This window comes from Engystomops pustulosus, chromosome 6 (assembly GCF_040894005.1).
Source record: "Engystomops pustulosus chromosome 6, aEngPut4.maternal, whole genome shotgun sequence".
In the NCBI taxonomy this organism is placed as follows: Eukaryota; Metazoa; Chordata; class Amphibia; order Anura; family Leptodactylidae; genus Engystomops; species Engystomops pustulosus.
The window spans coordinates 151,312,589-151,329,721 of NC_092416.1; the positions used below are offsets into that span (position 1 = coordinate 151,312,589).

The window sequence follows — 17,133 nt, forward strand, 5'->3', positions numbered from 1 at the left end:
CAGATTTTCTAAAAGAATCTTTTTGAAGCCCCAGCATTATGATATATGCCCCACTAAATAAATAGGCGTTGGTGTGTTACGTGTCAGATCTACTGGGAAGAAGTAGACCATTGTCAGCTATAGCATGGTGTATTTATATTTGGAGCGACGATTGGGCCACCTATTGACTATTCATAGCATCAGTTCCCGATTACTTTCCCGGTTCAAAATGGACAAGTCTCATTTGTTGGGTGATATTTTATGAAACAAAAAAAAAAAAAAAAAAAAATACTACATTGCAGGTGACATATCACCATCTGTAACCAGGGCAATGAGCACCGGAAAAGAGTGATTTATCGGAAATTTAGGAGACCGGATGGCACTTCCAGTCGATAGGAGAGGAGCTCAGTTTTACTCTACGAAAGCATACCACGACATTATAAATTATAAAAAGGCTGGTGTTGTGTAGGCAATTGTTCCCAACTCATGTGGGTGGGTGGATGAGACATTTCCTAGTCCAGAAAACCAGCAGTTGCCCTAGGCTATAGTTCAGAAATGCTCTTCCTAAATCGAGAAAACATTGCGTGCTCCCCGGTAGACCGCTATAATATAGACACAGCACAGAAACCTTCCCCCGGTGTTTATAGGTCTCCTCCTCCACAAAACAAAAACTAAAGAGAACATGTTGTAATGAAGTATTTAAGAGCTATTCCCTCTATTGCTCCATTAATATTTTATAAGCCCTTAAAGAGAATTAACTAAGTAACAAATGCAGATAAAAAGAAAATGGCAAATCCATCTGCCGGACTACTTTATCTGTAAGTGCAGAGTAATCGCTGCCTAGCGGGAAGTGGACATGGATGACCAGGTCATTAGTCTGTTCAGTCCATAGCACTGGCTTTATCACATCTCTATGATCAGTGCATCGGGAGAGGGGATTACAAAAAAAAAAAAAAAAATATCTTACTTTTTCTTGCAAAAGATGCCTATATCAAATATACAAGGCTTGCACCTGAAAAGTGTCTCGTGCAGTAGGCGGTTCCAGACAGGTTACCCTATACTACTAAATGCATTTGAATATGAAAAAATTAAATCTGTATACTAAAATCTTTTTGGTATAGATTTTTTAACATTTTTACTTTTTAACTTTGTATTTGTATTAATTTTTTGTCTGTTTATTTTTTTTTTAAACCTAGATAAAAAAAAAAAAAAAAAAATTGCTCACCGTACCTCATTGTATCGTAACTATTCTATACGGTCACAACTAAATTTTTAATTTAAATTTTATTTATTTTCTAGTCAATGATATCCACTTAACCATTACTCTGCCGGCGCTACAGGAAGCGAGATGGAGCAAGCAGAGAGAAAAATAAATAAATTGTGCATAACTCTGCCATAAAGGGGTTAAACCGAGGGCACACACACAAAGCAATGTACATTGTTCAGGGACAAGTCTCAGCGCAACACACCCACAGGCCAGACCAGACACTTCCGAAACCGCTCCACACAATCTGTTATGAGAGCAACATAAACCCCTTTGAAAAGACTGAATCCATAACAGAGAGAAAGGCCCGGGCTGCAGACATCATGCAACCTCATTCACAAAACCTATTTATAGTGGAGACTCCATCACACCTAGAGAGAGTTTAACCCTTGCATAGCTAAAAATAAAATATATATTTTTCCCATTTTTGGTCAATTCCAAGAAATGGCTCATAACTATGTTTTACATACGTGGGAGTCTGAAACAAGAGCCGAACAAACAATCTTTTCCTTTTATCAAATCAGCATGGTTAAAAGCCTGCCTGCTGCGCCTGGCGTGCAGCTGGTGTCCTATAACCAGTCAATACAGCGTCTATGTCCTCCATCCACGTGAGGAGCGGGAACTCACAGCACTAATGACCTCTAATGGAATCACACACATTAGTATAGGGCAGGTCCAGGGTGCAGCGGGTTCATGCATTTAGTGGGTAAGTGGAGCTACAAATCTTCTGCACAACCATTACAAGGCGATGTGCGATTTGTCCGGTCACCTAGGGATAATTTACAGGTTGACTTCCATGTTAACGAAGGGGAGGAGAGGGGACGTCAGGCCTAAGACATAAGGAGGTCAACCGAACAATGTACAGTACCAGGCAAGGGTTGAGTTGGACAGAGCAAGGGCTCAATGCAGGAGGCTGGAATAACATCTCTTCTACGAGATACATTCGGACAGTAATTACAACATCTTATTAGTCTAGAAGGTCATTCCAGAGTTGCGCAAATACTATTTAACAGACCAAGGCAAAACATTTGGTTTTGAAGATCATGCTTCCAATACAAGTAGAGCAAGTCTAGTCTGCACCATTCTCCTCGCTTTAAAAAAAATAAATAAAATTGGTGTTTACGGGTTTTTTCACAGACGTTTGGCATCCGTTCCGTATCCTTCCCTATGTTTTCTCGTAATAGAGGGGTGCATCTATTTTTTAATGTCCAATCAACTTTGCAGAGAACATCTCGGCTCTCGAGCGTATCCTATCAGCCATCCATTTTCTTAAATTTCTTTTTACAGTCACACTCAGACGCCAACTAAGTAACATCCGGGGGGGGGGGGGGGGGGGGTTCTCCCCACTGACAGACTGGAGAAAAAACGAACTGCACACGGATGGCACCCGAGTTCATGAAAAATGGATAGCTGCTAGGATACACTCAGACAGGAAGTTCAATGCAAAATTATTAGATTTTCAATTTTTATTTTAAAGCACAGGGGAAATTAAATTTTTTTTTTAAAAAAAGCAGTAACTTGTCAGTTTAAAAACGGACAGATGGATAGAAAACAGAAGTCAAAGGTAAGCAAAACGGAAGTGAAAAACTGACAATACCATCTGCTTTTAACGCCCGGAATTAGCCTGGTCGTGGGCGCTTGAAGGCTTCGATCAAATGGATGAAAAATAGTGATTAAAAAAAAGTCTACAATGGGGTCAATTGGGTTTCATTGCACCAGATCGTGTCAGATGAATTCCGCACAGCGAGAGGGAACATGCATGTAATCTAGTCGGCAAGTAACGCCATATATTTTTGTCACAAGAAATACAAATTAAAATACAATTTTTAAAAACACTAAATCCTCTTCATTCCCCTCTAGACCTGAGCAAATATTTTTCATATGCCTTACACCTACACAAATATTAATATTGCAAAAGCTTCCAAAAAGAATGTCCCTAGCAAACAATACATTCCTTCAGCTCCTTCTACCTTTCCGACCCACAAATGGTTAAGCCATCCCCTGGCAGCAGAGACCCCCTGCTGGGCAAAAGCTCATTTGTGGCTTTTTCCTTTCATTATACAGGGACTGGAAGGGTTACTTACGATTCTCTGACTGCAGATCCTGCAGAAACTGTTCATCGCTGTCCGGTACTTGAGCTGCGAGAGAAATAAAAAGTATATAATATAGATTTTTCAAAACACAAAATAAGTGAATATTTACATATTGTTGTAAAATCAATTATTATTATTATTATTATTATTATTGCTTGCATTTGGAGGATACTGATGGGAGATAAACTTGTGAACTTGGGAGTAGGGATTTTCCTAGACTTCCTGCCATTAGTCCTATTGGAAAACACTACAGTCAAGCCTCAAGTGGCTGATAACAGGGGACAATAGATTTAATTTAACTGCACAGCTAATAAAGATAATGCAGGTTAAAAGTTGGTTCTCTCACCGGGGAATGGAAAATGACTCTAGTACAATAATCATCATTACCGTAAATGGTTATTTAACCAGTGTAAGCCTGGAAGCGGCAGCCCATCGTGGAAATCGTAGCAAATTTCCAATTACAATGAATGTCCCAGTATGATTTCAAAGTCTTACATGATACTATAGTGAAGGATGGACAATTACAAATTCCAAGCCAATTTTCAATAGAGGTTAACAGCATCTAACACTGGCACGAGTCCAGTTGGCTCACAAGAGGATTGCACATAGACCCCCACAATCTCCCGGACCGCGGCAATAGACAATGACAACACTGAAACTGAACTATACTTATTAAAATATTCATATTCCAATATACACAGAATATTTATAACAAAACAAGCCCAGCCCCCGCCCCCCACGGTGACCACCCTATTCAAATGTATGGAGAGAACCTCTTCATGTGAACAGACTCCTAGAGTCAATTCATGATATTACATTCCGGATCCCCACCCCTGGCTAATTACCATAATTGCGTGTGCCCTAAATAATCATTTTTTCGACTCCACCTTTTTTCACTGAACGTGGGCTTGGTTTCACAGATGCCAAAATTGTGCATTATTTGTGAATTTCTTTTTTTACTTGGGCCGCAATTTTATGTCACTGCTTAGACCACGTAAAAGGTGTTCTAAGTTTTTGTCTTCTTCGGAAACAATGTGCATCAATCTAGGAATGGGAGACTGAATAATGAATAAAGAACAACAGTTAAGATTCTGCCGACCAAACCCGCACCAGAAATAACGAATCTGCCCCAAAAATATCATGCAAACAGTGACCACCCAAGTCATGCAAATTGTTTGTTTTACGATTCAAAAATATAGTATAATAGAGGAAGAGAAGAAGCCAAAAGCTATAATTTGGTGGAGGATTTCTGTTGACTCCTCCTAAGAGACTGTAAGAGTCCTGATTACCCGCCCTCATGGTGTGTGGGTGGGTAATCGGGACTTGTACAGTCTTAGGAGTCCTGTCTGAATCTACAACATTGCAGAAATCCTCCTCCAAATCAGATAAACCTTACAAGATGAGAAGAAGCTGAGCATTCTGATATGTAATGCTTATACGATTTGGAGAAGGATTTCTAAGAAGAATCAGACAGGACTCCTACAAGAGACAGAGTCCTGATTACTCCACCCACAGCCAGGGGGGAGTGGCAGCTCTCCCCATATCAGTGTGGACACAAGACATCTGTCAATCACAGTGTGGGTGGAGCAATCAGGACTCAAAGTTTCTACTAAAGAGTCCCGTCAGAAACCATATATTCCTGAAGGGGTCTAAACAATAAAAGGGTAAAATAGGGAAGAAAATTAAGGAAGAGATAATAAAACTGGGCTGTGGGCAGCAATAGCCGGCACCTTAAGAAGCCAATTCTTAGATACCAAATGCAGCCAAGATAATGCATGATGTCAGCAGGTATACCTCCCCCCCCCCCCCCCCATTCACCATTACACGGGCTGGTAACTCTGCCGCGGGTTAATACTTCCTAAAGTGGGAAAAATAAGGAGCAGCACAAAGATCCAGACTAAAATTAGCCCCTCAGTTAATAGGTTAGAGATTGCAGTCTGACATTTGGGAAGGAAGTATTATATTGTCTGCTAGTCATTGAGTAACATTAGTAGAAGGCCCCAGCACTAAACTGGCAGTGTGACTTCCGGTGCATTCCCAAACCCCAGCCTCAGATAGCAGAAACTATTTAAAGCGGGCACCTTGGCACAGACCACTGAAAAGTGATATAGGAAGCAAAGGATCTGTGCTGAGCGAGAACTTTCATACATGGTGCTGGGCCAGCTTTAGACAGGAGGTGGAATGGGGAGCCCCTAAAATATGGACTCATTTCTCATATTTATTACTAGAGAGCATTATGTTCTTATCCAATAATCAAAGTAAGTTGCTGTGGGAAGCTGGGTGATGGTAGGCGCCATTATTTCCCTGAAAAGATTAATGTTTTGGCGGACAATAGTCATCAGTGCAAGATGTCCCAGCACGATCGAGTACTGTACAGATGTTGCCATTCAGGAAAATGGAAAAGTTGGGTGACAATCACTATTAGAATGGTGCAGGGTAATGCATCACTCGCATAGCTGGTTACTGTTTTGGTAACACATGAGATCCACGGAGACCAGTGACATTAACCTGATTTCTAGGCCTCTCATTTGTAAATAGGAAATGGGGTTTCCTGTATCTATTCACATGGAAATTTAATGCATTCCCATTGTCTTCTGACATGTTCCACCCACTGTGCGCTTACAGAGAGTTCATCCCTTACAAAACAAGCATGCATGTAAAGTGCCAGCCTGCAGACAATTAACCCTTAGCGCTGTAAGCAACACCTAGGATAACAAGAGGCTATTGTGAGTGTAGCACCGCATTCCCAGGAACAGCATAAACCCACACTACTGAAATGATTCGCCACCTGAGAAAATGCACAAAATGGCTTTATTCAGACAACATAGAATAACAAGCCCTTAAAGAGGTAGTTCAGAATTATAAAAATACTGCAATACTAGGTAAAGCCTATGGACAAAAAGTAGGGATGCTTCAAGAAACTTCTCTTTCCAAATCCTTGAAGGCCTCATCACGTTTCAACCAACTGAATGGCCTCCAAGGTGCCAAACTTTAACATTCACTAAATGCAAATGCCTCAGATACGGTCTCACCAAATTCTTACAGAAAGTTGATACCACATGTGCCAGCACTTCTTCGCTCCAAAGACTTGCCCACAGCACTAAAAGTTTTTACTAGTTTTTACAGATATTCATTTGATCCCTTTTAGGATGGACTAGAAGGTGTTGTGGAATTCCGTAAAGCATATCCTAAATTCCACCCCCACTCAACTCGATTTAAGGCCAGCTTTTGTTAATTGTATTAGTTTCAGGATATGTTCACATAATGGAAACCCAATGGTGACAAAAAAAGACTACGATGGGGCCCGTTGGGTTTCCAGTAAGAACCATTTAGTCAGATTTCTTTGCTCCCCACTTGTGCCTGAAGTCAATGTTATCCTGAAAAATCAGGACATGCCCCGAGGGCTTATCTTGTCACAGCCAAATTTGTGACTCTACAAGTTCCTTATGTCATTGTTGTCAGCAGACACCAGTGATTGAGATAACTGAGCTCAAAAGGATTTCCTCTTTTTAGGGGTGGTCACTAAAACGTGTCTGCTGAATCACTCTATAATCTGCATAAAGGCCGAGACGTAGGACTCCAGAAAGGGAGACATTGCCTCCACGGGATGTACCTACATTTTTTCTTGATAGTGTTATTTATGACCTCTTTAGATGTTTTGTCTTACAATGTAATGTGTCATATTTATGGCCAAGTGACTCCTAACCAGAGGTGTAATTACATTTGGTCTAAAGCCTGTTAGATATATAGAAGTCTGGGAGGTTACAGTAAGAAGGTAGCACCTGGTTTTCTACACCTATGAGAATGCCTCAAGGATATAGGGGGAAGGAAGGAGATAGGATCTGATTCACAGGTCCGTAATGTAGAGAATAAAGAGAGAAATAAACAGATTGACTAAAAAATGTGGCTACATCCAGTGTGCATTTCTAGAGCCCCATTAGGCCAGAGCTCCCCAAAGTCTTTATTCCCGACAAACAGCTTCCCACCGTCGTTACAGGGCTCACCGCGGATTCAGTCAGACTGGCTTCTAGGCTCTACTGGGCTTTGCCACGCCAGGTCTGAGGTTTCTTTTATAGCAGGTAGGAGGGGGGGGGGGGTGCAGACTGGGTGGGCCAGGGCGTTTGAGAGATTTATATTTTATGTGCTGTTAAAAAGAAAGCAGTGCCCTTAGGGCTACTATTATTCCATAAAAATATGAAAATGGCATAATCTGAAAAGCAAATATTTCATTATACAAAGGCTCCCCAGAGATCTGGATATGTTTTCTGCTTGCAAGTTATGATCAAGCTAACATTTTTTTGACTAAATAAAAGCACTTTGGCTTGGACAAGTGAAATCCTCATGAGCCGTATAGTGAAGCAAGATAATATACATATTATACTATATGCAAAGAGTTGGAAGAAAGACCAGGTCCTGGATTAAAGGGTCTGCCCATTTTTGGTAGTTTTTATACTTTTTTTTTAACCTAGCACGCCAACTGTCTGTGCCCGACAAATATGGAGCCTTCACTCACCACCGGTAATATTAAGTCAAGAAGGCGGACCTGCTACAGCAGAATACTGACAGAAGATTGTCGATATACCGGGAGCATGCTGCCAACGTGGCATCAACACTATGTCAACAGGAGGTGGCAGTGATGGGAGGCGCTGCGCTGTACCAGGGGCGCTGCAGTGGACCAGTATTACCTCTTTATTCATTTTAGATCACGGACAGCCAATAGTCCAAGAGTTGATATAAATGACAACACCTGGAGGAGATTTACTAAGCTAATAGGGTTAAAACATGTCTCAAAATCGGCACTAAAGAGATTATAGAAGAGGAGGGGAGTTTCTTCATGCCCAGAATCAGGTCCCACTTGGCCTGTTCTTTGACATCCATTTTGTTGACAAAACTGTTACATTATACCTAACCCCACCCTCTACACATAAGGGAAATGGCTCCAGAAGTCTCGAGAAATTTAATTAAAAATCTTGACCTTTGAGCAGGGAGTCACAATGATGTCCACAATGAACCCTGGAGAGGACGTATGTCAAAGCCAACTAGCAATTTCCCAAGAAACAAGTCATACACAAAATCCAACCCATCAACTTTGGAGCAAACCACAAAATGTCTCCCCATTGCAATAAAAAGTCAAGCATATTGTAAAAGAGAAAGCACATGATTAAAATTAGCGCATCAGGAGCATTTAATTAAGGGAATACCAAGGAGTTGACGGACTCCCATTGACATGGAGTCTACAATACGGACCATAAAGTACCAGTTTATTACAAGCAAAGAGTTGACCCTAAATGGTATAATATACCAGCAGACCAGCAACACCCCATGGTGGAGGTTATTCCAGATAATCCAACTTCCAGCTCTCTTCTGCCGCTACAGCCACATGAAACATCTCGAAAGCTCATAAAGTCCCAGGGAAAGAATCACAGATCGCGTACAAATTGAGCCAGGGGGGAGCAGAAAGTTGTTTAACATCCCTTAAAACTCCTTTCCAAATTGTCTTTTTCCATCCACAAATGCCAGAAATCCTTTTACTATTAACTACAGCTTAATGTGTCCTGTTTTTCATAAATGCTGATGTTGGACTTGCTTTTTTAACAAGTAGAACTGTATAAACAAGGCAATCCTGCCCAAAAACTTCCATTACTCCAATGTTTCCAAATAGGAAACTGAAAAATAAACGTCTGCTAAGGTCCTCAGAAAGCTTATTAAAGTAAGAGCACCTGCAGGGCTGTCAATGCATACTGGTAGCAAAACAGTGGAAATACCGGCAGACCCCAGCCTTGCCGGTGATGTACATCCAGAACTTTGAACCAGATGCCTGCAAAAGGTTCCAGGAAGCAAAACAAGTTTTTTTTGCCACTAGAAGGTTCAGGAATTTGTCCACTTGGCTGCAAAACCACGACGTATGTCCAGTAATTCAATGTTCACTAACCAGGTCTAACACTGACACTGTCCATATTCACTGGTATAAGGAACCAAGTTCTAAAGGATGAAAGGAATCCCTATATACCTATAGACCTGACAGACCTTGGATGGACAATGTACGGTAGACTTTAGGAGTCAGTCTGATCACTATTTAAGTGGGACAGGAACAGACTTAGAAATGCTTGAACTCTGAACACGTCATTGGAAGTGAGAACCTTTCCAAATTTAGATGAAGCCATTCTTATTCAAGGACAAACATCCTACAGACATGCAATGGTTCAGGACCAATAATTCAGAAGCAAGAAGTCACTCTTGACTACTAGGGATGCCAATGATATATAATATTACTATAAATCAGTAATGGAGTAACACCATGACTCTGGGTATAGGCCAATCGGGACCAGTTGATTAGTGAAATGAGGAGTACAGGACTATTATGCATTTCATGACACAAGACAACGTTTCCCAGCCTCGGAGATTTCAACCAATCTATAGTAGGCATGTATAAAATATGGTCCCTATCACCTGATGAGTTCTCCACCTCCATGACAACTGGAATATAGCGTGTCTTTCTTTAAATTTATGCCATTGGCTGTAGACACTGTAAGGACCAAATCACTAAAAAGCTTAACGCCAACAATAGACAATTTAACAAGTCATCTCCAGGCTGGAATCAATTGCTTCCACTTTCAGAACATACAGTGCTAAGCAGAGTCGGATAAGTGTCCCAGAACAAACCACTAAGAATGATAAGTTATTATAAAATAAGTTTGTTATGGGATTCCCTGGTTCACGATGGAAAACATAGGACTCTGCATTTGAAGCAATCTCCTGTTTAGAGGCAGGATGATGCAATCCGAGGATCGGAGCTTGTGCCAAGGCATAATTACATAAAAACAGTCAGAACTCAGAATACGGAGTAAGGGCTGCTGCCAACACGTAACCACAAACATGTAGGCATTTCCATTTTAGCTTGGCTTTCAAGAAAAAACAAAACTGTAAAAAGGAAACATTCATACACAATATAAAAAAACCCCATCGTCACACCAACAAAAAGGCAAGTAAAAAAAATAAGAAAAATCAGCCGTTGCTAACCAGATAAGATTTGGATTCATCTAGTGCTGTCCTGAAATATAGAAGGGGATTTTCAGACGAAACTAGAACCCAAAATGGTTAACTAGATGTAGCATCATACCACATTTATATACACAGGGGCCAAGCATCGGTTTTATCCGTTTCGCAGTGGACATTTTATCTTTCATCTTTCTCTTAAAATGGTGAACAATTTTTTTCTTCCCTTTTCTGGAATGACTTTTTTTAAAAGAAGTAGTTCTCTAGTTATTCTTACAGGGGACCAAACACCAAGAACAATGACACACTGGGTGACATACCTCATGTGACACCTTACCCATGGTCAAAATTGACCTTCAATTAGCTCCAATAAGCCATCTACTAGTCAATGGACTGCGGAAAAGAGGCCACTTCAAATCAGAAAACATAAAGAAGCAATCAGCTAATCATTAATCAATTAGTTGTCCCTCCCTTCTCATAAACCCAAAATGGGTCAACAAATACAGGTGGGGGAAGCTGATACCAGTCCACAAAAAAAAAAAAAAAAAAAAAAAAAAAACAACAACACCTTACATACTCCAATTAAGAATAACTCCCCAAGTCAACATCACATTAACAATTTTTCCCCGAGTCAAAGGAGACATCACCTTAGAGTCTTCTACTGAGAGCACAGATTGGTCAGGGTCACAAAGTTTAAGAAATGTCACCAAAATGGTAAAAACCTTTTTGCAACATTATGAGAGTATTGTCGGAGGAGCAATCAACCATAGATGCACATAAAGATGTTCAAGGATTATAAACTAAAAGAATAGACATATTTACTAAAGATGCCTTTGTAGAATTGAGATCAACAAAGTAGATGTGGATCGTGGCAAGCCGTGGTCTTTAACTTCCAGAAGTTGCAAAAGTAAAACACAGCCTGCCCTAAATGCCACACACTTTAAAGAGTCAAAACTTGTGGTAAAAATTTTGGTCAAGGAACCAAATATACTTGTCCAATGCCACGGGATAACAAGATTAACCCCTCATTTGGTTAGTTGGGCTCTACAGTTCAGCGCTTTTCATTACTGTAGCATGAGGCTATTCAGGCATTGTACACCTAAACAAGCTTCAGGTCATTGACCACATATAATAATTCAAGCACTTTCACTTTTAACCAAATCAAACCCCTGATCACCCTCAAATGCAATAAATATTGGGAGAGGGGGGGGGGGGGGACCAAGGAAGTAAGGTTGGGTAAGCACAACTATTAGCACATCAAAGAGAATGTCAGTAGAAGACCCTAGGAGTTAGTGTGCCATTGTTCCTTCATCACCTAGTTCTTCCTGTTCTCTGTAGCCAAGACCTCCACTACAGTCGTAAGGGTTTGCTCAAGCTCTTACGTAGTCTTTAGGACCAACCAAATGGTTAAGAGAAAGTAGATCAAAAGGAAGACAGCAAATAATCTCAAAGGTTAATCTGACTGATGGACAAAGTCTAGGTCTTATTATATGGATATCATACACAGCAAAATTTCGTGATAAAATTTCACCAATTACAACGATTTTTTTTTTCAACCAACTATGATCTTCTTCAGACTTCAGATCAGAAGACGGCTGTACATCAATGCAAACCTCAAATATCTAATACAATGGAAAAATGTCATTATCTTGCCCTGGTTTGGATATTCACAGGCAATTTCCCAAAAAATATTTTACATACAGCTAAATATGACACGATCTGGGGCACAGGTTTCGAGGCCCATAGACACCATGCGAGAACCTTGCTTATCGTGAAAAGCTGTCTGTGACGGGAATACACTACTAGGTCCTATTAACTGCGTGGGGGCCTATGGATTATCTAATCCTCAAGTATCAAGACTTATCTGGGTGCCTGACCTCTCAACAAACCTCCTTTCAGTTTATAAGCCATCGAAGATGATGGCGACAAATATATCCACCATCACAACATTAATGCTATAGAAAAAAAAAAGAAAAAAAAAAAAAAGTGGCTCCACAAGTTAATCACAGAGTAAAAGATAAACCAAAACAGACAAATCGCTGCGGCAATCTGCCTCTGTACGGTTCACCTTGCTCCTCAGTCCTGTTAACGTATATACCTGTTATAAATTGGTATCCCAGCAATATCATAACATCATGTATCACATGCTCCTCTGTCAGCAAGGCCAATACAGATCTCCAAGCAGATAAGACCAAATCTTAAATCAACATTGCAATCTACGAGTTGTGCCACTTCCCATATCTCTGCAGACACTTGTAAATGAAGATTTTCTGAACTGGAACTTCAAAGACTCTAATTAAACACCAAATGCTTAAAAAAAAAAGTGATGGGAGACATTGAAATACTTAACAAGAAGTGTTACATCTGAGCGGTTTCTGTGATTGTCAATCACACAGAGAACCATTAAACTCTACTTGCCCTACATCTCTGAAGCCCCGCTGACAAGACTTCCCAAAAATGGAGTCTTCTTTGGAAGATGGTGGAAGACATTTGGAACCAAGCCCAAGATGTATTTTAAGAGCAGAAGGTCAACACGTCTAGCACACGATCCATCTCAGTTACTACTTGAGCCTCTAGTGCACAACCTGTAGCTCATATTGACTTTGTGTGACACCTAATGTGGACATAGACATAAAATGCTTAGCTAGAGTTGCTATATTTCTAATATTTCATGAGAATTGTATGAATGGGCACCTGGTCTCATTTTTTCAGGAGTGACAAAGGATCATAGGGCCAACATATTCTTGATGAACAAAAACAGAACTTTTTGGAATATTCTGTGATGGATTACAAGTCCTTAAGGTCCTCAGACTTGAACAAACAAAAATTGTGCATTTCTGTTCTAGATTTTTCAAACTAGAAAATCTAACAACTATATCCAACAATATGTTCATGGTTCTCCTTAATGTTGAGGAAGGCTTTTGTTATGGATCTGGGAAATACCACATGGATGGGTCTTCAGCAGACCTCATCAATGGACAAGCAGAGTGGGATTTATTAGTCTTGCGTTACCTTAACTTAAAATTAATTCCATACATGCAAACAACAAGATAGAATATAAGACACCTAGTTATCTTGCAGTCAAGAAGCGGTCAAAACATGTCCACCATGTATGGACAACTATATTATACCAAGCAAGAGGCAGCTCTAGATGACTCATAAATCATCGGTGCCGATTATCAAAACAAAATGCCTAAAAGCGGGGTATTCTTGACACATCTATAATCTTTGGTACCAGCTACCATCACCAGAACAGGGGTCTTCTACTTATTCCACACACGTCCCTAAGCTCTTTCTCTATAGAGTAAAAGATTAAGACACCCAACAATAATTGGAATATATGAAGCCTATTTGCCAACCCGTGGAAATCTATCAGCCAAAAATCACATAGGGATTACACATAAAAATATTAAGACATTCATAAAGCATAAGAATATAAAATTCCAGGTTGAATGGAGTATACAATATACATACACTTATATAATCTCAAGGGTTTATACTATTTCCTTTCACACCTTAAGCCATAAAGTTTACATGAACTATAAGGTAATATCATGTAGAGGGTCAAGAGAGCACAGATAATGGAAAACATGGAACATGGCAAAGTTCAAGATACATTATTACTAACGACAAGAGACTGCTGGATTATGGATTAGGTCGCCACCTTAAAATATAAGCCATATATTAACCATTAATTATAAAAATTTGAAAAATAGTAGTCATACGGTATGTAGGAATTCTACATTAAAACATCCTGATATAAAGAACCATGTTTCCCCTGTGTACTATCGGTCCTAAAAGCAACAGAAATGCTGCAGTGCTGGAAATATTTCAATCTCGGAGCAAAACCTGCTTCTAACATGTCAGCCATCAATCAATAGACCTTCACTAAACATACTATGTAATGATGCATTACCCAAGTAACCCCAAAAGCTTACACCATAAAATAAATCAGGCTTATAGCACCACGTGTCACCCACCGGAATAAGACATCAATATGCTGTAGATAAACACAACACAAAGATATACAGTCACATAAAAAGCAACAGATTGTACAAGACATAAGAAAAACCTACCGGTGATATCAAACCAGAAGGAGACTGGGGCTCGGAGAGATCTTTTTATCCCAATATTAAAGAGCATGGCGTCTGTCATCAGAGCGGTCCCTTTGAGGTAGACGCAGGAGACTCATGTCCCAGTGCTTAGGGACTTGCAGAACCAAACGCCAATTCCTAAGTTCTCCATTATTCTAAGTAGTTGAGACCTGCATGCTCACCTGCATCAGAATGGACAGTCCAATGTCTGGCAGTACAACACCCCTGCGACTATATAGAAAATCTCATAAGTGACTGAACCAATTGTTTAAACGCAAGAATCATTAGACCTGAATCTTCATTAGTCTTTTTAACCTCTTCATGGAAAATTTGGAGCAGTCAGTGGCTTCAGATGGTGATTGTCATAGAAGGACAATGAGCTCTGATGCATTAATTCAGAATTCAGGGGCCAGGACAGCTGGACACTGACCAAGAACCAACAGCTATTTCACATTATACACCCTTTCCAGGGCTCCCACAGTTGATGGGCAAATTCCAACAATCCATAATTAAAGCTACCCAGGCAAATGGACTTAACCCTTTAACCCATCAAAATGAATAGTAGGGCTAATAAAGACACTTCGTCAATGTAATGGGATCTTGGCCATTTCAGGACTGAACCATCTATTCTCCAGAAGAGAGTCAAAACAGAAGACCAAATCACAACAGGTTTTCTGGATTGACCCTTCATTGATCTCGGGGACCTTGGCTGATATAGGGTCACTCATTCTCAAGTACACCATATACCAGTCTCATGTCTTATGGAACAAACCTGAGCAACAATTACTGAAAGCAAGCCAAACCTGTGTGTTATACATCAACTCTGATAACCTACGCCTTTGTCAACCTCATCCACTATACTATGAATATTAGACCACAAATCTGAAGTTGCATACAGTAGATCTGGCATTTAAAAGCGGTAAACCTATGGATCCCAAGATTTTACAGGAATAATCAAAAGGGCCATCAGAGGCCACAAAATGAGCACAGAGAACTGACATCCATAATGTACTAATCACAAGTCAATATGCCTAGAGATTTGCCACTATGGAGAGCTATGAGAGTCCTTATTGCTATGGCCATCAACAAAGTCAAGTGGGTCCTAAAGTGTACAATATTTTGACCATAACAAATGAGCTCCACATCTTATAACCATTACAATGGCAAAATTGAGACAAGTAATATGGTTGCCATGTCAGAATTTGGAGTTGTACCCATCACTGAGGACCATACAAGGATCTCATGGATGTGATAACGGTTCATCAAATTATTATAAACGCCTATAAAGTCACCAGTGTCGATTCAGACGGAAACTTAAATCACAAAAATACAAAGGTCCTGGAACCATATTATCCGCAGAGTGGTATATTGTATATACACCTGTTAGCAGCCACAGCACAAACAATGGGACAAAGATATGAAACATATTTGGTCTGTGGCATTCAATATCACAGTCACAAGGTCAGATGGCCAAACCCTGCATTTTCGACGCTGTACTTACAGATCTAGCAGAGCCGAAATGGTCACCCTCTCTAAGGGCAATATAGATTGAGCAGCACAATTACCCTTAAAAAGTGACAATCCGGTATATTCACCTGGTCTGTGAAAATTCTCATGATCCCAATACATTATCCTGACAGAGGGATCAATATAATGGACACTACTCCTCAAAACCATAACCAATAAGGAGTCAAATTAGACGTATTATATTAGTCATATAAGACTTGTGCAGATCCTATAACAGAGCTCAACCTCAACAAGGCATAACACCAATCAAAAATGTGTTAGGATCTATTGCTCCGAATAGTAAATAAATAGTAAATAAAAAGCCTTAATAGACAAAAATGATGACCGCCCCAACAACAAGACAGCTTCCTCCATGCCTCAGCCCACATCACAATGCTCCAGCATTAATTTGCTATAGGCATGGAACCCTCATGGTCATTTCCTGTGTTAATGTACACCATATGTTATTGTCCAATTGTCGTCACAAGGACATCAAAAATTCATTTACCAAAGGAAAACTGTCAAGTATCAGATATTTAATCACAGCAAATGTTGGAACAACTGGGTATCTACAATAAGCCTTAAAAATAAGTTAACTAGATTAACTATTTGTTCACTGCACACAATGAAAAGTCTGAATGATTACATAACATAAGCTCCTATATGCCACTATGTTTTAGGGTGTAAGCTCCTATGCTTCGCCGAGATCTAGAATGAAAGTGTACAGTTTGATGGACAACTATTCTTCAGATCTGTGATGTATGGCCAAGTAGCCAACTGTTCTGAAACACCATTTCCTATTAAAAGCATAGCATGAGCGCAGTACGAGCATTCCCCATTACAGCGGTGGAGAAGGCAGATTCTTGGACTATATGGATAAGATTGCCAGTATGATCTAGAAGCCGATATAAGAATGTAATAATACAGAATGTAAGCTCCTATGCACCAACGCAATAAAGTACAATATGGCAAACTAGTATAGACTTTCTCCAAATACTGCAGAATAGGTGGGTGCAAGATTAATAAATGATAATTCCTTTCAAGCTTGTACAGACAGCAGAAAAATCTCCATCCAGCATCCATTTGCTTTCAGACTAATGAGACTCCAAGGAATAGCTTTTCCTTTCAAACCCACGTTTGGAAAAATAAATAAATAAAAATTGCAGAAAGCAAGTGAAATGCACAGAGAAGACCACACATT

The 17,133-nt window shown here is 40.0% G+C and overlaps 1 protein-coding gene across 4 annotated transcripts in view; it reads right to left on the reverse strand.

Moving 5' to 3' along the window:
* ETV4 (ETS variant transcription factor 4) overlaps nucleotides 1-17,133 on the reverse strand; it is a 55,165-nt gene that overhangs the window by 15,010 nt on the left and 23,022 nt on the right. For all 4 annotated transcript variants that reach the window (XM_072111808.1, XM_072111810.1, XM_072111807.1 and 1 more), the window contains one exon: nucleotides 3,328-3,381. In XM_072111808.1, the coding sequence (XP_071967909.1) occupies nucleotides 3,328-3,381 (54 nt within the window). The remainder of the gene's footprint in view (nucleotides 1-3,327; nucleotides 3,382-17,133) is intronic.